The following is a 27,758-nucleotide window of genomic DNA, read 5'->3' as shown; positions in this document are numbered from 1 at the left end:
CATCATCATTACAATGGTCAACAAAAGAGGGTAATTGACCCAGGACGGGATCGCTGGTAGACCGGGTGGTCAAAGTATGAAGTAGGCAAAGCAGCCTATGTTTCAGTAATCCAGTCTACGACTAAGATCCAGGTTGATCCGTTGATGTGGTACACCATCTAGCCGGCCATACTGAGCTGCCGTTGAAGTGTTGAACGCGATGCAGTGCTGCTGACTTCGCTGCGCCGATCAGTGCAGCCTGCAGCGACGGCATGCAGCGTGCTAACATACCTTTCGTTTTAAACTCGTGGAGTACTCTTACTTCCTATCCATGAAACAAGAAAAAGCTTTAGGCCTTCTTTAGATATCACCCTAAAAATTTTCATCATATCACATCGAACATTTGAACACCTACATAAAGTACTAAATATAGGCTAAAAAAATAATTACACGGATTACGACTAATTTATGAGACGAATCTTTGAAGCCTAATTGCTAAATAATTTGACAATGTGGTGCTACAGTAAATATTTGCTAATAACAGATTAATCATGCTTAATAAATTCGTCTCGTGGTTTACTCAAGGATTCTTTTTTTTATTAGTGCCTGAACACCTCATACGACACCCTATATAATATCCGATGTGACACGCTGAAACTTTACATCCCTTATGTGAAATTGGGGAGAAGTTTGGGAAAAGTTGGTAGTTTAAAAAAAAAAGTTATAAGTTTATATGTGTAAGAAAGTTTTGGATGTGATGTGATGTGATGGAAAGTTGGGAGTAGCGGTGGATAGCGAGCCAGCTCGGCTCGGCTCGGTCGAGCTTGTTAAGATAACGAGCTGGCTCGGCTCGGCTCGTTATGTTAACGAGCTAAAAACCTAGCTCGGCTCGGCTCGTTGCAAAGCTTGAGCTGGCTCGTTTGGCTCGTGAGCTAATGCCCTGAAACACCGACCCAAACAGTTTTTTCAATAGATACACAGGGGTAAGTGCAAAGAGGTGCTGAAACTGGACCTATAATTGAAGAACTAAAGTACTGAATATAAGATCAACAACAACAAATCGCGCATTTGCTCTGGGATCTGGTTGAGGCAGCTCCTGATCCTCCATGGCAGCCGGCGGCGCAGCCACACAGCCCGCGCCGGACCATGGACGTGGATGATGAGTGGCGCGGTGTGGGGCGGTGTCGTGGAATCGTGGGCGATGAGCGGCGGCGCGAGCGCATGACACTCGCTGCTAGAGCGCTGGTGCCTAGCGCGGAGGTGGATTGGCAGCGGCAGAGCGACAGTGGATTGGTGGCGGCGGAGCAGTGGAGTGAAGAGGAGAGGGAGATCCGGAGAGGCAGTGGCGCACAGGATGGTGGCGCTGTGGCGGGCTGGCGGCGCCGCGCGGAGTGAAGAGAAGAGGAAAGGGGATGCGAGTCGCAAACTCGCGATGGTGGGTGGCGGCGGAGCGAACAGGAAGAGGAGGGCGAGACTCATGTGGTGGTAGGTCAGCTAGGGTTGTCCTTATATGATGGGCCATTCGTCTATGGGCTTTGTGGTCTTTGTGGCCTACTGTTGTTGGGCTGTTGGCTAATGAAAGCTCGTTAAGGCTCGCGAGCAGCTAGCTCGAGCTGGCTCGTTATCTCTAACGAGCTTTAGAGCCAGCTCGGCTCGTTACGAAATTTAAATGAGCCGAGCTTGTTACGAGCCGAGCCGAGCTTGTTACGAGCCGAGCAAGCTAACGAGTCACGAGCTTCCTGTCCACTCCTAGTTGGGAGTTGAGGGAAAGTAGCTTCCTGTCCATCTCTAGTTGGAAGTTGAGGGAAAGTTTGGTGTGAACTAGACCTAAACCGGGCCAGGACACCCCTAAACACGCGATGCAAATGCGTTGCAAATCCACCTACAAGGGCGACGTAATATCACGCGCGAATTGAATGGCATTTGCTGCTTCCTGGGGAGAAAGATGGAGTACAAAAATTAATGCCATCTATTACTACTCCCTCGCACCTCATGTGTTTGCTGCCTGGAGCAAAGGATTTTTACCGGTCCAATTCGGGGCACACGGACGAGTAGCATGAGCTTCTGGGACTCTCACTCTCGCCCATGGCCTCGCATGAGTCACTGACGTGTGTGGTGGTGCAAGACTCTAGCTCTAGGACTGTGCGCCAACCTGCAACAGACGCCGAAGCGAAGCTCCTAGACTGATACTCCTAGATCCTAGCACTACTCCTTGGGATCTCACTGACCGGTGGGCCCCAGCAGGGCTCGGCTCCAAAGCAGCGTCAAAGAACGCCGCGGGGCCCGCATGACCTAGCGATCCCGAGATGGGCCCACGTTTACAGAAGCAAGGAGCGCTCGTGAAAAAACAGCAAAAAGAAATTAAAAGCCCTCGAAAAAGAAAAGAAGGCCGGTGCGGGGCCCAGAAGGCAACGGATCCCACTAGCCAACACCGTCAGGTGGGCCCCGCATACGGGCCCTCCACCCACCCTTTTCTCCCCCTCAACCTTAATAAAACCACCTCCCACCGCCTGTCTCCCCTTTAAACGCAGCAGCACGAACACCTCCCCGTCCCCGCGCCTCGCGACGGGCCCAAATCCAACACGACGACGAGGAGGAGATCGAGTGCGCCACCGAATCGAATAACCACAAGCCGCGGAAGATTTCCCCTCCCCCCGGTGGATCCCTCCTCCTCCTCCTCCTCCTCCGGGGTCGCCTCCTCCCCTCCGATGGAGTCCGGGAGCGAGAGCGGCAGCGGGAGCGGGAGCCGAGGGGAGATCACGCTGGCCATCGGCGGTGGCGGCGCGTCGGCGGCGGCGTGGACTCGGCTGGTCAGCTCCGGCGTGGAGGACGTGCTGGTGGTGGGGGGCGCGGGTGGCTGGCGTGGAGGAGGAGGAGGAGATGGAGCGGGTGGGCTGCTGCCGTACGGGCACTTCCTGGAGGCCTGCTTCCTCTGCCGGAAGCCGCTCGCCAGCAACCGCGATATCTACATGTACAGGTAATCCCTCCCTCCGCTCGACGCCGATGCCTGATTCGGTTCGTGTTCTTCTGCTGGGTTAGTTTGGTGTATTTGGTAGCGGTGGGTCCCGTGGCCGGGACTTCTCCGGCGTCATTGGAAGCTTTGTTTTGTATATGAAGAAAAGGAAATTTTGCCGCTGATTCCAGCTGAAGCCTGCGGGAAAAGTGAGAGTTAGTGCATATTTCTCAGGGTTTTTTTTGTCGTCTGCACCGTCCGTTTTTTTTATTGGTGCGTTAGGTTGCTACGCTTCTGAGCTGAAGGGAAGAAATTTGTGCGAGTATCCTTCAAAAGAGAAAATTATGCGACTTGTTTTTTCCCTTCTGCCGGATTTTGCGTTGGTGTAAAGGTTTTGTCGTTCATATTGTGTTCGTACAAGCTCTTGTTTACTTTGGCGCGTGAATATATTAAATCCTTAGTGGGTGGGCTTATTTATGATCATGCTGTCATCAAGAGTAGATACCAACTACTGTTTGCTCTTTGTTTATGAAGCGTCTGATTCGGGAGGGAGTTGGATGCTAGGCACGGACGATTTCTTGCTCTTTTTCCCCCTTCCAACGAAAATAATGAACGTTTTTGCTGCTTAACCATGTTAGTTTCGAACAGGTGGATGAATTGAACCGAACTGCAGCTATTTTTTGTTCTCCGATCTTTTGGTTTCTTTCTTAATTGTGATCTAGTGGTGGTGGTGGATACAGCTATCGAAGAGAGCCGTCCTTTTGAATTTATTTTCAATTTTTCATGTAAGAAAATTAATTGTTCATTGATGTGTGCTCACGGGAACTTCTGATGAAAGGGACCTGCAACCTAACTGGATCTTTCTGAATCTTAAGACTTTGAATTTTTCCTGTTAAAGAAAATGCTTGTTAGCTTATTTAAACTGGATGTTGTGACTTGAACACACCGTGTACAGCAATACAGCATGATATATCATAGAAGAAGAAATAATTCAGACATGTAACTAGTTTGAAGACTTATCAGTTAAACAGTGAAATGCAATTTCTTTTTTTAGATAATGGAATCGATTCTCTGTTAAATGAAATTCTTCGACGTAATTTCCCTCGTCCTTTTATAGCTGGTAGGCCAGTAGCTATTGTCACATTCATGTCACTAAGTTTGCTAATTGATGATCCTACGGATCCTTTGGTTGAGCAGGGGGGACATTCCGTTCTGCAGCGAGGAGTGCAGGAGGGAGCAGATCGAAATGGACGACGAGATCGAGAGGAAGGAGAAGAAGAACATCTCCAAGAAGGTGGCGCCACGTACTCCCGACCCCAGGGAGGTGGAGTCCACTCCGAGGCCTCCGAAAGCTCGCGCCGGCTCGATCCTCGCCGGGTGACAACTGACAAGGAGGAGGGACTGAAAGTGAGGAAACTCCTCCGGGATTGTGCTGCTCGTTTTCCCGCAAGCCAAGACCAGATGATCCTCACACCTTACCACCAGAAAACTATCACTTACAAAGTTACATATATGGGTTTGTGTTTTTGTTTAAACCCCCTTTGCTCTTTTGGTGGTGTTTGTTAGCGCCTCCCTAATATCGGTGATCGATGATGTATAGAGACGGATGGAAAGGAAGATCAGCGCTGGTTATTAGTAGGAGTGACTGGCTGACTGCAGCTTTCTGTAATCTGTGTTATCAAGGGGGGTTTCCTGACCTTCGTCTTGGGGGTGTTGTGAATTTTTCCTACGTGTAGCTGATTACTGTGGTAGGTGTAAGGTTTTTTCTAATGAATCTGAGGAAACATATGCCTATAGAAGAAATAGACATATGGACGAATGAATCCTTGACTTTTTTTCATGTACTGTAATCTTTTCGTTGAAGATCTTGTATGAGCTGTGACAGGAAGCTCAGGAAAGATCTTGTGTGTGCTTGTTGCTATGGTTGATGGAGCATGTGCAGCAGTTTATTGACCCTTAACTCGGTACAATTCTCCAAAATCAATTGGAAGCATATTTTTATCAAATGACCACTGAACTTTCATGGTAGAACCATGAACCTCATAAACTTTCAAACATGTACTTATGCACAATCACATACTATTTCAACAAAATACACACCGTAAAATGATAGGCTCTTAAGACAGTAAAATGATGTTATACGTAGTACTACGAGCACTTGACCTGCAAACAGAAAAGGCATTCATCCTCTGATGTGTCAACGAGACGAGGACAAAAACAAATCAATCGGCAATTAAAGAATACTAGCAGTACAACGTACAGTCATGACCAAATCTAGAAGGACAGCAGAGCAGACGTATTCACAGTTTCACAGTGCAGGCTAAACGACAGCCTCTCCCAGGCTACGCTCCCTTTGACCCCTAGCATTTACCGGTAGTGGAGTACTCCTCCTATTCTATAAAAAACCAATTTAGCACTAAATGTGACGTCATATGCACTATTGTAAGTTGTTTTTTTTAAAATGGAGATAGTTCCTATGTACCACTGCACTGTACTAGTAGTACGAGTAGATTAGAGTACGGAGTAGAATAGTAGTACTCCGTATTGTATTTTACTACACTACTGCAGCTGCCACAGTGCCACTTCAATTCTCTCTTTCCCGTCCGTCACGAGCCTTGTGGAAGAATAGGAAAGGAATTGAATGCCACTTGACGCGAAGGTGCAGATCGAGCAGGTGAGGTGAAGGTGATGTGATGAGGTGAACGATTTCCTTTCCACTAACCGCACAGACTTTATGGAATGGAAATCAGAGGGAACGATTCGGCCGGCCCCACCTGTCTGTCTCCCACGCGCCTGGACAACGGGGAAAGCTTCCGGCGGGGGAAAGGCAGAGGCGGGCGGGCGCGCGCCGACGGCCATGTGCTTGCTGTTGCTGCCTCCCGCTTCAGAGAAAAAGCGTGCGTGCGTTGAAGTGAAACGACGTCGGGGAGGAGGAGGAGGAGGAGGGGTTGGTCACTTGGTTGGTTGCGATGCTTTGATCAGAGTTCACGAGGACGAAGCTTTGGTCGGTGGCAGCGCCCCCCCCCCCCCCCCCCCCCCCTTCTCTCTCTTCCCTTTTACTGCTACCGCACCGCACGCCCGCCTCGCTCGCTACCTCACTTCCGCCGCGGAGAACGACCAACCAACGAACCAAAAGTTTGGTCACATTTGCGTCATCTCCTCCGGTTTGGGGGGAGTACCTTTTTCTCGGAGTGGTTGGGTTGACCTTTTTTTTTTCTCTTGCGGACAACTTGTTTAAACGTTTCGGTTGCTTTGCGAAACGTTACTGTTGTGAGTAAGTGAGTTCGTGACAAACTAGATTACATTTTGTAGCAACGTTGGGTTGTCAAATACTGCCCTAGGATATGGAGGCTTGTTTGGCAACTTGAGGGAAAGGGATTGAGAGTTTTCACGAGAGAATTGTTGGTGAGATTAAGATGGGAATTTGATTTTTATTCCCAACATCTTGTTTGGCAGAGGTGGTGGAAAATTGACAGGGAGTTTAGTTAGAGATTAGGTCATTAATGGAAACGGTTAGCTGAGATTTGTTTAGGCAAAGTAAAGGAGGAATTCCCTCCCAATTACCACTCTTACCCAGGTATTGAAAAGGAGGGAGTTCATTTCTCAATTCCCCATCCTCATCTCACCAAAATTCCCATGTCTTCCAATCAAACAAAACAGTTAACAGCCTCATCCCTCTAAACTCCCAATCCCTCCTAAAAACTCCCTCCAACCAAATGGACCGTTGGTGAACTGAACTGTCTCGCGCGAATATACTTGCAGTGTTCAGCACTATGCTCCATTGCTCCTACGGCTACGTTCGTGGATGTGGACAAGTGGATGGGTGCCTTTTTGTCAAAGTCATGGATGGCGTCAACCATGACTCGGTAGTGTGCAACTCTGCCGCAACAGCAGGGATGGACCGATATTGATGGTGAGGCCCATTGACCAGGGATTGGACAGGCTGGGCATTAAATGGCTCTGAAGTCTAGGCCCGACAATAATTAATTGGACCGTTCGGAGTTTGTTTTCTGGCCCAAAACTCATGGCCCGTGTGAGGGATTAATCGGCAACTAGGACTAGGATGCGCGATCGCCTCTTGAAGGCGTAAACTTTAGCTTTCCACATCCGTCGAAGGCGGAAAGGGGCTTTCCCTTACCAACCTTGCCTGGTTTGCTCTGCCCTGCTCTCCCAGCAACGCCAACCCCGATGCTAGCCGCCGCCGCCGCCCTCCGCCCGCCCTTCCGCCGCGCCCGCCTGAGCACCTCCCATGGAGGAGGCGGAGGAGTGACGCACCCTCTGCGCCCGCGCCTGCGGCGGCGTGCTTTGGCCTGCCGGGCTGACCTGCATAAGGACGCGCCGTTCGCCGCCGCCATCGGCGCTTGCGTGCTAGCCTCCCTCGTGCTTCCGACGTCGAGAGGCCGACGAGATGACGACGAGGAGGAAGGGGAGTTTGGCGCGACGGACACGAGGATGGGCGTCATGGGGATCATCTCCTTGCTGCCTTACTTCAACTGGCTGGTGAGAGTTTAAGGATAGTCTTGCTGCCCCTCTTTGTTCCTTCTACTTAGATTTGACCCCTTCTTTTTTTTGTCTTTTACTTCACGATTAGAGCTGGATCTTCGCGTGGCTGGACAGCGGGAAGCGGCGTTATCTGTTCTACGCCGCTGCATACTTGGCTCCTTATCTGAGGTTTGAAATTCCAAACTATGAACTGCTAATAAGGTTACCCTTTGTCATGCTGGATGTGGCTATGCACTGGGATTAATTGAGTTTGTTTGCTGTGTTGGCTTAATTTGATCATGACCAACACTTTTGCAATGACCAATTAGACCTCCACTTTGTAATGTATGGCGTCTTGGGTAGCTGTTAGTAGTGTTACTTATCACTGGATCTTCTCTGGTTGAGAAAATGCTTGTAATAACGATCCGATTGTAGAATCTATAAAAAAATAGTCTTGAGGACAATAATCTCTTGGGCCTCCTTCGAGTAAGATCAAATTGCTTGAGTGTTTCACGTGAAATTATGGGGAACCACTGAACCATGTATGTTGGTTGATCTTGTTTTATATGGACTGTTCTACACTTTATGGAGTTTTCCTGTCTTATTAGATACTGGACTCATGCTGTCTGCTAAGGTAACCAACAAAAACTACCATCAATTTTCAGAACAAATTTATCACTGTCGCCCGAAGAGAGCTGGTTACCTATAGCTAGCATCTTTGCCTGCATTCTCCATGTTCAGGTCAGTGAGCAAGCAATTCCAGTATTCTGGCAAGCTATAGCTTCTTTGCTGATATTTTTTCCCTTGCAGCTAGAGGCAAGCATCAGGACTGGTGATATCGAGACCTTCAGGTTTGTTCAGAGAGCTTGGAGGCTTATTTTCCCTAGTGCTCTGAAGGAGGATGTTCAACATAGAAACAAGGGAAAATCAATCAGAACGGTACAATATAAATGAACTTTATAATCTGATGTTATGAATCTCTATTCAACTAAATTTTGGCAATCTTCTCCTACAATGGTTCAGGGCAGCGGTAACAGGAGAATTCCATCAGCACATGAATCTAGAGAAAAGCTTCGTAATTCAGATATCTTCAAAAGGAGACTTGATGAGCCCAACGACGAGAAACAAAACAAATCAGATTGGAACTGAACTCAAACAGTGTCGTCCTTTCTCTTGTCAAGCTGTTTAAGGAAGATCCACATCCTTGTGGAAAACTCCTGTGGCTGCTTGCAAAACCGATGTGCAGTATGTCAAATTAGGCTTAGGTGTAGTTAGTTTCCAAGTTAGTCCACGACCACGAGTTGTTGGATCAAGCAGGCAACCAGGCTGATCAGAGTGAGGCACCTGCTGTTTTCAGGTTTCTGCAAATTATGTTTTGTTTGTTGTCTGTAGCATTCAGCAAGAATAATTAACGTTGCATGCTTGTTGTCTGTAGCTTTATGCCTGGTTTGTCTCTCTCTCATCCGGTGGTTAGAACTCAGAACAAACCGCTGCCTGCTTCCCTAGCTTGCTTGGCTGTTGTTGATTACTGTGAGCACCTTTGATCATACGTTGTCATGGACTCCTGAAGCCTCATCTTTCCGCTTATGCTTATGCCTATCAACCAAAATTTAAATTTTTAACTTTAAATTTGGAGTTGATTTCGGGGTTTTTTCATCGAAGTTTATTTTTAATCCTTGTTTTAGATAGTTAAAAACACACACACATATATATATATATATATATATATAAATTTTATTTACAAATTATTTTTTATTTACAAATATGCGGTTTGACTTATTTCCTGAATAAGCCAAACGATGGTAGATGTTAGCTAGCTTTGTTCATCGGGGAGGGCAGGTCTTTGGTACGTTTCCGCGTGTTCCGTTTCATAGCAAATCACTGTGAAAACTAAATTGTACACAGGATGATGCGAATACCACGTTTTAGATGAAGATTTTTTTTTCCCGGTTTGGAAGGTTCGGAAAGGAGGATAAGTGAGGACTCAGTGAGGTGTTGGCATGTTGCCGTGTTCGAGCATTTGTTCCTGGATGCCAATCGTGAATATTGATGTCGAAATGCACCTGCGGCCACTAGTATGTTCTTCCGTTCTGTCCATTTTGCTGCTATTGCGCATCAGTTTCATATCACACTAGCCACTGGGTCTCATCGTATTCGTTGATTGACATAACCACGCGACATCTAGCCAATTGTTTGATGCTTCAAAACAAAAAACAGTTTAAAATGCATACATCAAACTCATTGTTCAAGCCAAATTCTGTGCTTACCATCCGATTAATCAACCAAGAGTAAAATGCACCAGCGGTTCTTAAACTTATCATAAGGTTTCATTTAGGTCCACGAACTTGCAAAACGCACATCGAGATCTCTAAACTTGGTTTATTGTATCATCCTGGTCCAAAGTCTCGTTTGACCGTGGTCTTTCCTACGTGGCACACCATGTGGACGATGACATGGCCCTTTTTTTTTTCCCTTTTTCCCCGTTTTCTTTTTCCTCATCTTCTTTTATCTTATTCCTCCGCTTAGCACGACGGTGGCTAGGGTGTCGGCGACGCGTGGCCGGAAGACGGTGGCGAGAGGGAGCGGCATGGAGGATGCGATAGAGGGTACGATGAGCTCGGGGAGTTGGGGAAAATGGTGGAGGGGAGCAGGGGTGGACATTATATCCTTGGGAGGCTGGAATCGTGCCCAGGCCGAGCAGATTTGAAGCGGGAGGGGAAGGCGGCGACAATATCTCGGGCGGCTTGGGTCAGCCGCCGGTTTGTGTGGGGAAGTGGGGGAGGTGGGCGATGACCGTGTCCCCTGCACGTGCAGACGAGTCGGGAAGGCGCGAGGACAACGACGTCGTGGGGAGCGACGTGCACAGGAGGGGTGTCCATGGCGGTTGCCGGTCGGAGGAGGAAGAAGGCCCTGACAGGCCGGCGGCGAAAGGGAGAAAAAATTAAAAAAAATTACATGTCATCATCCATGTAGTATGCCACGTAGGCAAGACCACGGTCAAATAAGGTTTTGGACCGGGATGAGATATTAAATCAAGTTTACGAATTTCGATACGTGTTTTGTAAGTACATGGATCTTAGTGAGTACTCGCTGTCAGTAGGGGTGGATAAAAAGCTCGGGCTCGTGAGCTTAGCTCGGGCTTGGCTTGAGCTCGTAAAGCTTGGCTCGGCTTGAAAACTAAACGAGCCGAGCTCGAGCTGCCTCCATGGCTCGCTTCTAAATCGAGCCGAGCCCAAGCTGCTCGCAAGCCGCTCATGAAGCTTGTCGAGCTTGTGAAAAAAATGGCCTAGCCCATTAACAGCTGATTTGGCCCATGAAAAACCCTAACCTCACCGTTCCTCTCCTACTCCCTCGTCATTTCCTTCCCTAGACCCCTTCTCACGCCGCCAGCCCGTCACACCGAGTCCACCGCCTTTCAACGCGCGCGCGCAACAGGTGACACCGCTCGAGGCCTAGGGCGTGACCGCACGAGACTCCTTGCGCCGCCTCCCTCCCCCGTGCTTTCCTCCCCAGCACCGCTCGACGCTCCCTGCGCCGACCTTCCCTGACTCGATGTTGTCCATCACCTCGCCGAGACACCAACCCACCGATGGCAGTTTTCGCTGCGACGAGCCCAGGATGAAGAGTTTTTGGGATGTGTTTTCTTATTTTTCTTATGCATGTAGCAATAGCATGTTGTGGTCTGTGCACTTGTGGTCTATTGGTCTTGTGATTGTGGAGCAATAGTACGTGTAGTATATGCGTGATGAATTGATGACAGAAAGATTAAGGCAAATAAATCAAAATTGTCGTACCAGTAGTGTATGTATGATGTATCTGTGACTCTGTGTTACTCTTAGTGCTATACTTCATTCTTTTTTAGTTGTTCTTGCTACTGCATTGCAATTTGCATTATTTGAGGCCTACATGACCTGTAGGAGTTTGATCCTGATGCATACTTGACATTTACTTGTTGAAAATTGATTGATTGTTGTTGTAGTGTTTACTTACTGCTAGCATCATAAGCCGGCTCGAGCTGGCTCGAGCTTTTGAAACGAGCCGAGCCAAGCTACTGTTTTAGTTCGTTTAGTTAATTAAGCTGAGCCAATCCAAGCCTGTTCTTTGCCAAGCTTTCACGAGCCGAGGCTAGGCTCGTTTCCACCCCTAGCCGTCAGTGTATTTTACTCATCAATTAAATTAGGCGGTTGATACTGAGTACGAATAGCCACGAGTCAGTCCGCGTACTTTACTATACTTTAGGCATTCCACATCAGTCCGTGCCGCTCTCTGCCCATTCTCTTCTCCACGGCAAACCACCACCGGCGTCACCAGCCCACCACCGGTCTCCACCGCCACCTTTTTCTCCGAATCCCGACATGGAGAGGCCTCCGCGCAGGCCCTCCGCCGCGCGCCCGCGCCCGCGCTCCCTCCAGCGAGCCGCCGCGGCGCTCTTCCTCGCCATCCTCGTCGCGCTGCCCTTCGCCGTGCTGTACCGTGGCCCCGTGTCGCGGTCGCTGCACGACTCGTGGGAGTGGGACCCGCTGCCTTCGCTCGACGCATCCGAGGAGGACGGCGCCGCCCGGGATGATGATCTAGTAATCCTGCCCCCTCCCTTCCTACTGATGGCGTTCGTTTGGTTCCCAGTTTTTAGTGTAACTGCTCTGGAACTGGAATGATATCCACTGTTAAACCATGAACGAACAACGATAAATTTTGGTAGTACTTCTGCTCAAAAAGGAGAAAAAAAAACATTGGTCCTCTCCTCTTAGTTTTGTGAATGTCAGGCAGGGTTTAATAAGTTCGCAGTGCGGTGTTGTTCGTGGATTCATTTATGATCAGTTCATGTGGTTGGATTTTGCGATCTCGTGTAGTGTAGTCTAATTTAGAGCTGTTACTGCCAATGCGTAATGACATATTGTGTTCACAATACTTAGTAGTGGCTGCACTAGAGATGTGTTATCTTGAAGGGTTTATCTTGGGATGAAGCAATTCTATCCAGTTGGGTTTAGATGTTATAGTAAACACACACGAGTAAATGCAGATGGTGTTGTTGTGTTAAAAGACAGAAGAACAGTGAACACATATGTGATAGCCAGAACCTTCCAATCTGTTTTTCAGTTTGAACATGGGAATCACTTCCACCTAGTGAAATACTCCCTCTGTTTGGGACGGTGGGAGTAGATGTTACTGACGCGGTAGTGTCTGCTCTAGGTGTCATTGACATGTGGATAACTTCATTGAATTTTGTAAGAGAAGTAGATTACTGTTTTTCTCCACCATAGTAATGTCAGAAAGTTTGGTACCTTACATATTTGCTTTGTTTCAGCTGATTATTAACGGATGTTTTCACATTGAACAATTGACTAGGTTGGCAATTGAAAGGCCAACATGGCTTTTGATTGCAGGACTTTAGGAAAATTTAAGAAAGTAATAATGACACTAAGTTTTTTTATTGTTTATCTTAGCTGTCAATGTTACATTTCAGATTTCATTTTAGCTGTATGTTTCATGTATCCATTGTCCCCTAGGCCCTAATAGTCCAAATTCAGAATAACCATCTTAATTTTTGAACTACTTTTTATGTGATCATTTGTGCGGCCACTTTTCAGTTAACTTTCTCCTTTTATTTAATGGTATCCTTCTAGGACAGTCAAGATCTGAAACTCCAGCAAGTCCTGCAGAAAGCCTCAATGGGAGATAACACGGTTATATTGACCACTCTTAATTCTGCATGGGCTTCTCCTGGCTCAGTGATAGACCTATTCATTGACAGTTTTCGATCTGGTGTTAGAACAAGTTCACTTCTAAACCATCTTGTCATTATAGCATTTGATTGGAATGCTTACAAGCAATGTCTCAAGATCCATCCTTATTGCTTTGCTCTCGGAACTGATGGTGTGGATTTCTCTGAGGAGAAGAGGTTCTTGACTTCTGGGTATCTGGAGATGATGTGGAAAAGGATAGATTTCTTGCGGCTGGTCCTGGAAAGTGGTTTTAGCTTCATATTCTCGGTAAATTCTGTTGCATGCAGTTCAGTCACCATTGATAAATAGTTATTCCCATTTTGCAAATTCCAACAGCAAGTGATTCGGCTTTGTTACTAACCATGATGAGATTACTATTTTCTTTTGTTCATAATATGGTTGCTAGTTGTTTCAAAACAATGATGAAATGGAGGTGTCTTTTGGTTGTCACTTTCATATACTTATTTTCCATTTATTTTGATAAATTTCAGGATGCAGATATCATGTGGTTTCGCAGTCCGTTTCCTTATTTTTATCCTGATGGCGATTTTCAGATTGCTTGTGACCACTATTTTGGGAATGCAACTGATCTGAGAAACATTGCTAATGGAGGCTTCAACTACGTGAAATCAAATGAACGAAGCATAGAGTTTTACGGTTTCTGGTATTCCTCACGATTGAGATATCCTGGCCTTCATGATCAGGATGTATTTAATGTCATCAAGCACGACCCTTATGTTTCAGACATTGGACTGAAAATTAAGTTTTTGAGTACTTCATACTTTGGTGGATTTTGTGAACCAAGCAGAGATCTAAACAAAGTTTGCACCATGCACGCTAACTGTTGCATTGGACTGCAAAGCAAGGTACATGATCTAAGAGTTATGATGGAAGATTGGAGGAGTTATTTGTCCTTACCTCCAAGCTTGAAAAGATTGAGTGCATTGGCATGGAGGGTGCCGCAAAATTGCAGGTATTAGAACCAACCTTGAAATCCAATTTAGATTGTTTCAAATGGAAAATACAATTAAATGAAGTTCAACTAAAATCTTTCTTTCACATTGTTTTCATGTTGCATCTGAGCATTTTTTTTGGCAGCCTTTCTTGGTCACACCAATAAAACGTCCTTATGGACAGCAAAAAGAAATGAAAATGGTGAAGCCCGCCGAAAGCGCTCTGCCTTCCCCCCGAAAGAACCTTCAGCTAAACATCTAAACAGTGTGACGAGATTCTGATTGAAAGGTCGCGGTAAGTTTTGCCAAACACTTTGGAGATCCTTGACAATATAGAGCGGAGTTGCCGGACCGCTCTGGAAAAATACACTACAAGGATGGAGCGGCCTTACCACTGCTCCTCAGCTCCGCTGGCTGTACCGAACGGGCCTTCAGACTTCAGTGACAACCAGCTTCATTTGGCTACGAGAAAAGGAGTGCCTGCTTCTTCAAGGAAAACTGAAGCAATTACACCGTCTTGAAAAGCAAGACTGCTGCAATGGATCTGTGAAGAGTAAAATGGAAAAAAAAGAATGTATATCCTGGTTGATTTCATAGGTAAGTTTGAAAACTGGATGCTCTTTTTTTTCCTGTGTTAGAACAATTTTGTTAGATGGATAGATGTATGAAATATGAAAAAAATGAATGGCCTAGTCTCGCGATTTTCAAATATGAATTCAAGTTCAGCTGTGTTAGATGGCTAGATGCACGCCAAGCCGCCGAGTACCGTGCACCTTTGCAAAGCATATTGAAAGCTGCATAACTGGGTGAGCCATCCTTGGGCCAGATCAAGTAATTGGGCGGACTCTAGACCGAAATTGTTGGCGAGGGGTAATATTTTGGGCCTGTGGCATAGCCCATGGGGCCGAATTACAGACCCATTTTCCTTCATTCTAGGCCTTTGCCTTATGGCCCTAACTGACATATGGGACCCAGTTGCCAGTGTCATCCGTCAATAAACCCCAGAACCCGCGTCCGCGAACAATTCCTCTCCCCAGCCTCGCCGCCCGGCCGCACCTCGTCCCCTCGCCTCGCCGCCGCCTCCTCCCCCACGCGCGCGCTCGTCCAGCCATGGGGAGATCGTCGTCGGCGACGGCGGCGGGAAGTAAGAAGCGGAGGTCCAAAACCGGAGCTCTAACCCTAGGGGAGGTGAAGACGCTTGGCGAGGAGCTCCTCTCGTCGCGCGCCAACCTCAACCACGCCCCCACCCTCCTCGCGCTCCTCTCCCCCTCCGCGCCGCTGGACCTCGCGCTGGAGGCGCTCATCTCGCTCCAGTCGTTCTTCGTGCCCCTCCTCCCTTCCATCCCCTCCGCCGCCGCCACGGCCGCCGCGGCCGCGGGGGATGCAGACCCCGAGCTCGTGTTTAGGTCCTGGTTGCGGAAGCGTTTCGACGAGCTCGTTGCGGCGCTCGTCGAGCTCACCGTGTCTCCGCACAGTGATGATGCAATCAGGGTGAGTGCTGCTGCAGCACCTATTCATTTGTGTGCTCGGTTGATGGTTTGATGGTGAATGGTTCGATTAGCATGCTCCTTTGTTCACTGTAGGATCTGGCACTTGATGCGCTCATGGATTTCGTGAAGCTGGGCAAGGATGGGAGATTCCAGTCGGCAATTTACCACAAGTTTATCCACAATTTGGTGAGTTTTTATCCTCTCATGCTGTTGCATCGGTGTGAAATTGGGGAAATACTATAATACTAGCAGTATTTAGGGGTGGTTTGGCTGAGAAGTGAACTCGTGGACTAGTTTTTACTGTTCGCTTGCTGCTAAGTTTGCCTGTTTTTGTGCAGATTCATGCTACCGACTCAATTGATCCTTTGCTAGAGTTGCTTGGACCAAAGTACTTCATATACACTGATGTTTGGTATGTCGTGGTCACCTTTTGAGTAATTTTTGCTGTACTTTAGTATCTGGTCCTGATAATCTTACCTTGAGTGCTTTGCTAACTTGTTCTGCAGTATTTCTACCATGCATTTTTTTAATGTTTTATTGTAATATACTTAATTGTTTTCTCCATTTGCTTCTGTAGTTACTTCACTTACACTAGCTTAGACAAGATCGCCAGCAGTATAGGCAATAAAGCCACCGGTAATACCCTCTCTCGTTAAAAAATATAACTTATTACAAACTAGTTACCTCATTCTATTCTTATCAGGTTCTGAAAAGAGTGGCTTGCATAGTGGCGATGATGGGCCAGAAGACAGGTATGCTTAAGCTCTTTTACATGATACATATATTAAGATTTGATGATTGTGATCATAAATTCATAGTATTACCTATGGTAAGATCCAACCAATATACCATTGTGCATTGCATTAAATGAGCGTTTCAAATGCCTGCACGCAAATGTTTTGCAGTATTGCTTCGAAAGAAAAAGGTAAGCTGGGAAAGCTTTGTTGTTGTTTTACATGTTCATGTGATCCATCTCTGCCTGTTAAGGAACAATTGGTACTCTGATGTGTTGCTTGTACTTCATGCTTGCATTTCTGCGTTGGTGTGTTCTTGGAAAGTACAATGGCATGTGCTTTTCAAATTTTTACCCCTGCAATATCATTTGAAGACTTGCAGGTACTGATCTATGTTGTGAATTATTTTGATCGTGTAATTGTTTGATTTAGATATCCCATAAAACACTTCTAGTGTGATTTGCCAATGTTTATACATTTCTAGTTTTTAACAACTTTCTTAGTCCCATTTATATTCTTCTGATCTTCTCTCTTGCTTTAACAGAGGCACTATTTATGTACGCAATATATACAATACTTTGGCGCATATTCCTGCCTTGGATTTTCAGGAGTCAAAGTTTAATATGTGGAGTACTGTTGGTGAGTCTCTTGACTCTTTTGAAGGCTCTATTTTCCAGTATGTAAAAATACTTACAGTTGTCCTTTTATACATTGCATTCCCTTTTTCATGTATGTCCTTATCTATTGAAGAACCTTGAGACCCATTTTCTGTTAGGGGTAGGCAGATATAAACCATTAACTGAAGGCTGAACGAACTTAAGTAGCAGTTTGTCTGGTGGCAGGTTTGGTTTTTATAATTGGCTGCTTCGGTGTTTGGTTGGAAGATCAGTACTTATCTCCCGTAAATCTCCTATAAACCGAGCCTCCTGATAAAACCGAGGACAGTGTTCTCAACAGATAGAGCACGTGGGAGACCGTGCCCTTTCGTCGCATGATTTTTGCTGACGGTGGCTCCACGCACACGCCTTCGCATGATTCAAGCAGCGGACCCTTGTGGGATCTGGCAGACGACTGCCCAATGGCCATCACACATAGGTGGGGCGGAAGCAGATTGTTCGGTCGGTTTCTTTAGTAAAAAAAACAAAACCGAATCGAAGTAGTTTGGTTTTTCCCTGATGAGATCGGTTGGTGTTTCTTAAAAGCCAAAAATCCACCAAGCGGTAAAAATCGAACCGAAGAACCTGGACGCCCACCCCTACTTTCTGTAATTGTTGAATTCTCTGTCACAAAGACACCCACATGTCTCATAGTCATTGTTCCTTTTGAATGTTCTACTTGCCTACTTCACTTATCCATCTCCGCTCCTTTTCATTTGTTGGTCTTTGCTATGCAACATTGTTGGAATAGTGATTTTATTCTGACTTCTCTTTTTTGTTTGTGAAGGCCTTTCTTCCAAAGGAGAAAAGAACTCATCTGAGGTACTTCATATACACTTCATGAAGTAAACTGCAACTTTGCCTAGTGACTAAGCTTTAACGTTCTGCAGGACTGCTCTGCTACTTACATTAACAAAAAACTCAAATCAAAGTTCAGCAAAGCCTGGATATCCTTTCTCAAGCTGCCACTTCCGCTTGATGTGTACAAGGAGGTTAATCTCTAATTTATCTTAAAGCAATTAGAAATGATGTGATGCTGCTATCTCTCTCTTTTTTTTTTCTTGGCTTGAAACCAGACCTTCGCCCTTTCAACATTCTACAATAAGTAGCAATTGGTCTCAATTGCTTCATCTTTAACTTTTTATGAATGGTATAAGTGTTGCATGAGCACTCTTGCAACAGCAATTTTTCCGAGGATGTAATTTACTTATTTACATGTAGCCTTATGGACTTAGTTTACTTGGAGTACTGTAATAATTCAATGGCCAATTAGGGTGATGTAACTATTTGTTCAACAAATTTTGTTGTTTGCTGTTGCCACACTAAGAATTTTGGTCTTGTTTTGTGATACTGCCTTCTTTTAGTGCACATTAACTGCGAGTACTGAGCAGTGATGATCTATAAATTGCAGGTCCTTGCAACAATTCATAAGAATGTAATTCCTTCAATGTCGAACCCGGCCATCTTGTGGTAGGTTATTCCATTTGATCTGCATATTTGTTTGACACCATTAATAGAATTCTCATAACCTCTGTATTTTGGTGTTGAAGTGATTTCTTGACTAGATCATATGACATTGGTGGTGTTATCAGTGTGATGGCCCTAAGTGGTCTTTTCATTCTTATGACACAACATGGCCTGGAATATCCAAAATTCTATGACAAACTCTATGCATTACTGACTCCTGCTGTTTTCATGGCGAAACATCGGGCAGTTTTCTTGCAAGTAAGTATCTCAGTAAATATGATGTGGCATTATCATCTGTTAATCAAGTCATGTCAAGTGTAAACTGATTGCAGCTTGGACTGTTACTCCACCAACACTTTCTATCGTCTTAATAAAATGACTGCCACACCCAGCATCACGTTTTTGAAGGCGTTCTGTAGGATTTCTATAAATCTAATTTTTGTAGATATCCATTTTCCAGCAATCCGTAATATACTTGGTTAGGTCTTAGGCAGTAATCACTCGTCAGGCGGTACAGTAGCAGAATACCCAATCTTGATGTGATAGCTAAAAAGAGAACTAATCATGCAAAAGGTTTATACCAGTTATGGCACATTAGACTTGTTGACTAACCTGATGCCTGCAGCCTCCCACATCCAAATACACCTGTGGTCTTTTTAATATCCATCGGATTGGATAATGGGAACCAAGGAGGGGTATGTTTGCCACCTGCTTTGGCATTGTTTGTCACTCGCTTTATTCTCTTAAGCCACAACTTGCAGCCATTGAGTGACATTCTATAAATTGTGGTTGTGGAAAAAGAGATGGCACTTGACACCCTTAATTCATGTAGACTCATGGGTGCAACTAAGCGAATCAAGGCACTAAATTGTCACCCATATGTTTGAGCTATGAACCACCAATCTTCAATCCATGAATCAACTCGATAATACAAGTTAATATGAGATTTTTTTTTGTGCATATTTCTTTTTTTAAGGATTATTTTATTATTCTTACCATCTATTATGGATTTCCTTTTTACATTTTGACTTTTTTTTAAAATTGCAGCTTCTGGATGCATGTCTGAAATCTTCATATCTTCCTGCATATCTTGCTGCCGCGTTTGCAAAAAGATTGAGTAGACTAACCCTTTCAGTTCCACCTGCTGGCGCTCTTATTATTATTGCTTTAATTCACAATCTACTGCGGAGGCACCCGTCAATAAATTTTTTGGTCCATTGGGTATGTTACTTGTTGTACCCTTTGGTGCATATATATAATATATAGTAGCTGCTGATTGATATCCTTCCCTGGGCAGCCACTTTGTGCCAACAAAGTGAATGGCATCATGTTCATGTAGTCCACATTCTATGTTCTTTTTTGTGTTGTTCTGTAAGCTGTTTGTATTGCTCTTCTGAATAATTTTCAGGAAATTGATGCAAATGATTCTGAAATCGCTAACGAAGCTAGTCAACGTAAGAAGGTTGGCGCTGATCCTTTCAACAATGAAGAGACTGACCCTGCAAAGTCTGGTGCAATGCGTAAGTGATACCTGTATCAAACATATTTTTCTTCATTTCATTTCTTTGCAATCCTGAATTCCTAAGTTGTCAGTGGTTTTCTGCATACCATGTACTAATACTTGAAAATGCACAACAGGAAGTTCTCTATGGGAAATAGACACACTGCGCCATCATTACTCTCCTGCTGTTTCAAGGTACCGGGAAGCTTGATGCCCTGTTTCTATGACATCTACATTTCTTGTTTGATTGTTTAGCTCATTTATTGTGATACTGTTAACTATTGTCAGATTCGTTGCTTCACTTGAAAATGATCTCACTGTTCGGGCCAAAACTACTGAGATGAAAATAACGGACTTTAGTTCAGGCTCCTACGCAACAGTTTTCAGAGATGAGGTTTGTCTGTCCGATACCTTACACTATACTCACCCTCGTATGTATGCCTGTATGCATGCACATGTATTTTACACCAATGCAAAATATTAGGGATATGTTACATCCAGCGTACCTTTCACTAGATTTCACCATGTGTTCTATGCATATACATATGAACCATGTTTGCATGGTTTTTTCTATTGAAATGAAACCAACAAACCTGCTTGTTTTTGGAGTTATTGTTAAACCAAAGTTTAGTCTTGTCACTTGTCTTATCCGCTGCCATTTGAGTGTCTATTATTAAATAATCACTGGAATTTACTAAAAATCTACCAACCCTGGTTTTGAATTGTAGGTACGACGGCGGATAAAACAAGTTCCCCTTGCTTTCTACAGAACTACACCAACTTGTTTATTTCAAGAGTCAGATTTTCCTGGATGGACTTTTAGGGATCAATTCAAAAACATGGCAGAAACTAGTGTAGAAGGCAATGGGATCAGTACGGTAGATATTAGCAACAGCTCGCCCGCCAAAAGGTTGCGGATGGAGACCTGAGTAGGGGCCCAGACAGGGTGTAACATCTTGATCCAAGTTTTGGACCGTTTAAGAGGGGGACCAATGGACCTGCTGTATGGCCTACCATTTTAGTTTCATTTTGTTTTTTTAACATATTGGAAACAATTATGAAATTAAGTTGTTTTTAACAGTCCACCAGTGTTGCAAGTTTTGAACTGAAAGGAGTGAAGTATGAATTACGCGGGTAATCTTTTGCTCTGATTACTACTACCAGTGAAAGATGTAGCCTTGAAAGTTATCAACTCTAGAGTAAATGCCATTTAGCTCAATCATGCGTGCAGATTGTGGATAAAATCAATATTTAATCCATCTCCGTGGATCCTTTGTTGGAATGATCCTCTGTGGGCCTATCTTCTTGCCAATAATTCTCTTAATGGAACAGGCTGGATACTACTGTGGTAGTACTCATTTTGTTTTGACTTTTGAGGAAAACGGTCTGCAATATACTGGTTTTGTGCATTATACTCGTGTCGTTTGGACTTTTTGTGCATTATACTCGTGTTGTTTTGACTTTTGAGAAAAACAATCTGCAATATGGTTTAGACTTTAGAATGCTTGAGACTACCCGGACATCTACATTGAGATGATCGGCGTCTTCGGAAGCAATTCAGATGGTCCGTTCTTGTTCCTTTCTATCCGAACTTCAGAAAGACGCTTTCTATCAGAACTTAAGAAAGACGCTTCTGAAATATCTATGCTGACTAGTCTTTATTGTGTGTTAGTTAACGGAATGCGTACACCAGGAAAGAACACATTCAAAGGAGCACGTCGTTCTCAGAACTCGGAAGAGTTGCTGCAAGCCATGTGCAAAGGATCCAAGACCTAAATGACCGTGATAGGATCCGGAAATTTAACGAGGATGCTACAAATTTCTTCGCTGTCAGATGTGATTGCCGGGCCCAACGTCGTGTCTTCAGTGAACAAATCAGCTTGTGTTGTTTATCACCAAGTCATTGTACTGATGTTGTTGTTCTTGACCTTTTTCAGGTACGTATGTGGGTTTGGATCGTCAAACTATCTTGGCCATCCGAATGCTTAAGCTCGATATCTGCAGATATCTTTGCACAGAAACTCATCTCCTCATCGTTTATACTTAAGCTCATTTGTTTGTTTGTTTGTTTTTGTGTGTGTCGAAGAGAGTTTGTTCTTCACGCGCTGACGCGCACGGGGGTGGGGTCCTTCCGTCCCTGTGAATGATTCGACCTGACGAGATTTGACAGGTACGCAGATAACGAATGCTCTACCACAAATTCATACAAACCAGTATTACTCCGTATTACATATATCACATGTGTAAAAGCGATGTAGAATGTAGATGCATTTACCATCGGTACGCTTTCGTCTTCCAAGTTCCAACCACATGTTTGATGTGAGGGCCTGAATATTTTCTGAAAAAAAAAGGGGGGTAATGATCGTACTTGGCCTGAGAAAGTGACACCTAGGGAGTAGGGACACTCAGTCGTAACATTTCAGGCGGTCATTAACCCATTTTAGTATCTGGGCTCCAAACAGTTGCCATGATATAGCTAGGCGAACTGCAAGCGAGGTCTTGAGAAACAGAACCCGCTGCAGTGGCACATTTGGTGAGGCTTCGGGAGGTCACCAGAATTGCTCCTGTTCACACGGGCTGCTAGTTCTTCACAGCTATCTCGTGTCATCCGAGCAGAAGCAACTACCTACCAATAAGAGGTTGCTTCAGACCCAAATGGTAAGAGGAACTGTACCTGAATCCACATAAAGAAAAGGGGAAAGGGGAGAGGTTCAGTTCCATGGGGATTTGTTTGTTTAAGCTGTATGTGCCACACTTTCTTATTCCTGAAAAGAAGATTGGTTTCCCTCTTCAACTTCATACTCCGATGTTCTTGCCCCTCTATAGCTCATTAAAAAGTTAGTAGTTGAGTTCATCTCAGCTGCTCTTCTTCTGGTTCTTTTATCTTTTGTTTTTTTGGTGGTTCCTTGCAAGTGCTTTTTCTCGAGGAATGTCCCTTTTGGTTCTGTTGCCTGTTGGACCTCAGTTCTTATTTATTTAATGATTTGTGCTCCTCTGTAACCTGGTATTCTCGCTTTCTAATCTGTAACGCTATACCTGTGCTTAACAGGCATCGTCAGGAATTTTTCCTCGGTTATTCCAGCATGTGCGTTGTTACGTTGAAGGATGAATTCCAAAAGAGCACTACATTAATCCTCTAGGTCACTTTGTCACCATGAAGTTCATTTTCTATCTGTTCAGTATTTTCTGTTGTCTGTGTTCCTGCGCACAAAGCCAAAACATCTCTGGGAGGCCCGATGCAGTGAGAATTGGAGCTCAGTTCGCAAGGAATTCAACAATTGGGAGAGTTGCCGCAGTTGCCGTCCTTGCTGCTGTCAATGACATCAACAATGATTCGAATATCCTTCCGGGAACAAAGCTGGATCTTCATATGCATGATTCCAGTTGCAATCGCTTTCTTGGCATTGTGCAAGGTAATCCATTCGTGCTTTTTCTGCCACTCAGTCAAGCGGACTTATGTTACCACATGGTATAAAACATAACTAGTTTCTTCTTCTTCTTTGCATTTGTCAGCCTTGCAATTCATGGAGAAAGATACAGTGGCAATCATCGGCCCATTGTCTTCTACCACCGCCCATGTCCTTTCTCATCTTGCAAATGAACTCCACGTACCTCTGATGTCCTTTTCTGCAACTGATCCAACTCTTTCGTCACTTGAGTATCCGTTCTTTGTGCGGACTACCGTCAGTGATCAATTTCAAATGACTGCTGTTGCTGACTTAGTTGAGTATTATGGGTGGAAGCAAGTGACAACCATATTTGTGGATAATGATTATGGAAGAAATGCAATATCCTCTTTAGGCGATGAACTTTCCAAGAGGCGATCTAAGATCCTGTATAAAGCTCCATTTAGGCCAGGAGCAAGCAACAATGAAATAGCTGATGTGCTGATCAAGGTTGCAATGATGGAGTCTCGGGTCATCATCCTGCATGCGAATCCCGACTCTGGACTTGTGGTTTTCCAACAAGCACTCAAACTTGGCATGGTATCCAATGGGTATGCGTGGATTGCAACAGATTGGCTCACTTCATACCTTGATCCATCGGTACATCTCGACATTGGATTACTGAGCACAATGCAGGGTGTTCTTACATTGCGTCACCACACTGAAAATACCAGAAGGAAGAGTATGTTGTCTTCAAAATGGAGTGAATTGCTTAAGGAGGATAGTGGTCACAGCAGATTCTTGCTTAGTACTTATGGCCTGTATGCTTATGATACTGTCTGGATGCTTGCTCATGCGCTGGATGCATTTTTCAATAGTGGCGGAAACATTTCTTTCTCTCCTGACCCCAAACTAAATGAAATTTCAGGAAGAGGGTTGAATTTGGAAGCATTGAGTGTCTTTGACGGCGGACAGCTGCTACTAGAAAAAATCCACCAGGTAGACTTCTTGGGTGCAACTGGCCCAGTAAAATTTGATTCAGGTGGTAATCTTATCCAGCCTGCATATGACATTGTCAGCATAGTAGGATCTGGTTTGCGGACAGTTGGTTACTGGTCCAACTATTCTGGGCTATCAGTTATATCTCCTGAGACTCTCTACAAGAAACCAGCAAATCGTACTAGAGAAACTCAAAAACTTCATGATGTGATCTGGCCAGGTGAGACTATAAATAAGCCTCGGGGATGGGTTTTTCCTAACAATGGAAATGAGATAAAGATTGGAGTTCCCGATAGGGTAAGTTACCGTCAATTTGTATCAGTTGATAGTGAAACTGGAATGGTGCGGGGACTCTGTATTGATGTGTTTGTCGCTGCAATAAACTTGTTAGCATATCCAGTTCCGTATAGGTTTGTACCTTTTGGGAACAACAGGGAGAATCCAAGCTATTCGGAGCTTATCAATAAAATTATAACAGATGTAAGTCCTAATTCTGAAACTTGCATCATGCTTATCAGCTTATGATTGATTGGTTTATGTGTATCTTTCATGGCTAGGACTTTGATGCTGTGGTAGGCGATGTAGCTATCGTCACAAATCGAACAAAGGTTGTTGATTTCACTCAGCCATATGTGTCGTCTGGGCTTGTGGTCCTTACCTCTGTTAAGAGGCAGAACTCGGGTGGATGGGCCTTTCTGCAGCCATTCACGATCAAGATGTGGACCGTCACTGGACTGTTCTTTCTTATCATAGGGACAGTAGTTTGGATGCTTGAACATAGAATCAATGATGAATTCCGTGGCCCTCCTGCGAAACAGCTTATTACTGTGTTCTGGTAAGGCTATAATTTCGTCAGTTTGTATTTATCGCGTGTACAATTCCTGCAAATATCATTCCATGTTTTCTGTCACCATTATCCAGATTCTTGGACGATGAACTGGTTTTATTTGCCTGACACTTCATGTTCTACTTACTTTGCAGGTTCAGTTTCTCAACTCTGTTTTTCGCACACAGTGAGTGAAACGCACAGCTTATCACATTCTCGACATTTTCAATAACCATGATGGAATTTTCCAGCTCATAGGAGCTACTCTTTCTTCTATGTTTATACAGGAGAGGACACCAGGAGCACTCTCGGCCGCTTCGTGATCATCATATGGCTGTTCGTCGTTCTGATCATCCAGTCGAGCTACACTGCCAGCCTGACCTCCATACTCACCGTGCAGCAGCTCACGTCGCCGATCACCGGGATCGATAGCTTGATCACCAGCGACGTTCCCATCGGGTTTCAGGTCGGGTCCTTCGCGGAGAACTACCTCGCCCAGGAGCTCGGCGTTGCCCACTCGAGGCTTAAGGCGCTCGGCTCACCAGAGGAGTACAAGAAGGCACTTGACCTTGGCCCCAGCAAAGGAGGCGTTGCGGCCATCGTCGACGAGCGCCCGTACATTGAGCTCTTCTTGTATCAGAACCCAAAGTTCGCCGTCGTGGGCTCCGAGTTCACCAAGAGCGGCTGGGGCTTCGTGAGTTCTCCTCTTTTTTCTCTCACAGTTTGACAGTGGGAGATGGATTATCTAATTCAGGGGACATCTATCTTTTCTTACATTTTTTTCTTACATGTCAACTAAATAACCATTAAGTTTTTTTAAAAAAATTAATAACACCCATGGTTAAATTTGATCACTTCAAGTTCAAAAGAAACAAATTAAACTAAAAATAGTTAACATACTTGCAATTATACTTGTTATTGTTCGTAGTTATACTTGTTGTTTTATTATTATTTTTTTAGATAAGTTTGTTATTTTATTATAACTTGCAGAGGTTGAATTTACACTTGCATTATTCTAGAGTGATATGTTTTATAAATCTATATTATTAAAAAAATATTTTTTTATAACTATTTAGATGATATGCAAGAAATGATTGATATCTTCGGGGAGATGAAAACACTTTCCTTTTGATAGTGAGTTCCATGCTTTTTTTTTTCTCATCTCATGCAAAACGTGTGTACGATTATTGTTAGGCGTTCCCGAGGGACTCGCCGCTGTCAGTGGACCTGTCGACGGCGATCCTGGAGCTGTCGGAGAACGGCGACCTGCAGAGGATCCACGACAAGTGGCTGGCGAGCGACATGTCGTCCATGTCGCAGGCCAGCGAGCTGGATCAGGATCCGGACCGGCTGGACGTGTACAGCTTCTCGGCGCTGTTCCTCATCTGCGGCCTCGCCTGCATCTTCGCCCTCGCCATACACGCCTGCAACCTCTTCTACCAGTACTCCCGCCACGCCGCGGAGGAGGACCCCGCTGCGCTGCAGCCGTCCGCCAGCGACGGCAGCCGCTCCCTCTCCCGGCGCAGCAAGCTCCAGTCCTTCCTGTCCTTCGCCGACCGCCGGGAAGCCGACATCCGGAGGGCGGCCAAGGAGAAGGCGGCTGGTCTGGGCGGCAGCGGAGGGTCCATGAGCGGCGTCAGCTTCACGTCAAGCGGCAGCGGCAGCACCACCGCTTCATGCTAAAGCCTTGATAATTAGTTAATTTTCAGGTTAATTACTTTACCTCTCCTTGTGCTGCAGAATTGTAGAGATACGTAAGCACATTGGAGCACATTGGAACTTTTGCTGCGCTCCGGCGCTTACTGAAACACTGGTATAGCAATATACTGAAACACATTGGAGTAGCATTTTGATCGACTAAAACGGCACGACCTACTATTATCATGGTGCGTGATTTCACGGACAGACTGTGGAACAATATCCTCTACCTTAAGCCACTAACTTTGGGTTACTAATAACATATTAATCCACTTTGTTACATGTTTATATGTCAGTGATATAAAGTTAATCCGCATTGCGTCCATAGACTGTACGGCATGAATCTGGCAAATGGATTGGGCTGGATTGATAGTTTGGGCCTCTAGAGTTGTACAAATTCTGACTCACTTGTACTCGTACTCCCTCCGACCCACAGTATAAGGGATTTTGAGTTTTTGTTTGTAACGTTTGGCCGTTCGTCTTATTTAATTTTTTTTACAAATATAAAAAATGAAAAGTTATGCTTAAAGTACTGTGGATAATAAAGTAAGTCACAAATAAAATAAATAATAGTTTCAAAATTTTTTGAATAAGACGAGTAATTAAACGTTAGAAATAAAAACTTAAAATCCCTTGTATTATTGGACTGAGGAGGGAGTAGAGGTTAAGGCCACCAGCTTGGACTCGGCTGTATCTCTGGCCTCTGCGGCGTTTTTCCCATGTAAACCATGATGGATTTGATGGCGAAGCCACGCGCCCATGATGAGGCGTTGAGGACGGGCATGATTCACTCACTCAACTGTCTCAGCCCCTCTTCATTGGGGAGCTCATTCTCTCTCGTCCCATTGGTTGCTTGCTCGTGACCGTGAGTTGTCCATACTCCATAGGCGAGAGAGCTATAAAGACGAGCT

The 27,758-nt window shown here is 45.0% G+C and overlaps 4 protein-coding genes across 6 annotated transcripts; all 4 read left to right on the top strand.

Annotated features, from left to right (window-relative positions):
* The first annotated feature begins 2,498 nt into the window (after window positions 1-2,498).
* Window positions 2,499-4,772, top strand: LOC127772361 (FCS-Like Zinc finger 2-like). The gene is made up of 2 exons (XM_052298394.1): window positions 2,499-2,956; window positions 4,130-4,772. Exons 1-2 carry the CDS (start codon window positions 2,688-2,690, stop codon window positions 4,311-4,313), a joined length of 453 nt encoding a protein of 150 aa, XP_052154354.1. The 5' UTR covers window positions 2,499-2,687; the 3' UTR covers window positions 4,314-4,772.
* A 2,276-nt stretch (window positions 4,773-7,048) lies between these two features.
* LOC127769599 (uncharacterized) lies at window positions 7,049-8,848 on the top strand. The gene is made up of 5 exons (XM_052295194.1): window positions 7,049-7,432; window positions 7,524-7,603; window positions 8,080-8,155; window positions 8,225-8,353; window positions 8,438-8,848. The coding sequence occupies exons 1-5, from the start codon at window positions 7,121-7,123 to the stop codon at window positions 8,561-8,563; spliced, it is 723 nt and encodes a 240-aa protein (XP_052151154.1). The 5' UTR covers window positions 7,049-7,120; the 3' UTR covers window positions 8,564-8,848.
* Window positions 8,849-11,677: 2,829 nt separating this feature from the next.
* Window positions 11,678-14,992, top strand: LOC127771537 (uncharacterized protein At4g15970-like). Of its 3 annotated transcripts, none has more exons than XM_052297460.1 (4): window positions 11,678-11,988; window positions 13,039-13,404; window positions 13,692-14,110; window positions 14,236-14,992. In XM_052297460.1, the coding sequence occupies exons 1-4, from the start codon at window positions 11,770-11,772 to the stop codon at window positions 14,255-14,257; spliced, it is 1,026 nt and encodes a 341-aa protein (XP_052153420.1). In that variant the 5' UTR covers window positions 11,678-11,769; the 3' UTR covers window positions 14,258-14,992. The 3 variants fall into 3 exon arrangements, with proteins under 3 accessions (XP_052153420.1, XP_052153419.1, XP_052153421.1); XM_052297459.1 differs by having other exon boundaries at window positions 13,629-14,110; XM_052297461.1 differs by having other exon boundaries at window positions 11,884-11,988; window positions 13,044-13,404; window positions 13,629-14,110.
* A 116-nt stretch (window positions 14,993-15,108) lies between these two features.
* Window positions 15,109-26,993, top strand: LOC127770921 (glutamate receptor 3.1). Its single transcript, XM_052296692.1, has 21 exons — window positions 15,109-15,581; window positions 15,674-15,766; window positions 15,919-15,992; window positions 16,158-16,216; window positions 16,284-16,332; window positions 16,859-16,953; window positions 17,758-17,792; window positions 17,861-17,962; window positions 18,382-18,440; window positions 18,521-18,695; window positions 19,485-19,658; window positions 19,846-19,957; window positions 20,076-20,133; window positions 20,227-20,332; window positions 20,667-20,864; window positions 23,048-23,351; window positions 23,452-24,803; window positions 24,881-25,158; window positions 25,305-25,336; window positions 25,437-25,843; window positions 26,344-26,993. The coding sequence occupies exons 1-21, from the start codon at window positions 15,201-15,203 to the stop codon at window positions 26,830-26,832; spliced, it is 4,632 nt and encodes a 1,543-aa protein (XP_052152652.1). The 5' UTR covers window positions 15,109-15,200; the 3' UTR covers window positions 26,833-26,993.
* Window positions 26,994-27,758: the final 765 nt, after the last annotated feature.

Source organism: Oryza glaberrima, chromosome 4 (genome assembly GCF_000147395.1).
Source record: "Oryza glaberrima chromosome 4, OglaRS2, whole genome shotgun sequence".
Taxonomy (NCBI): Eukaryota; Viridiplantae; Streptophyta; class Magnoliopsida; order Poales; family Poaceae; genus Oryza; species Oryza glaberrima.
This window is presented reverse-complemented; position numbering and strand designations above follow the sequence as displayed.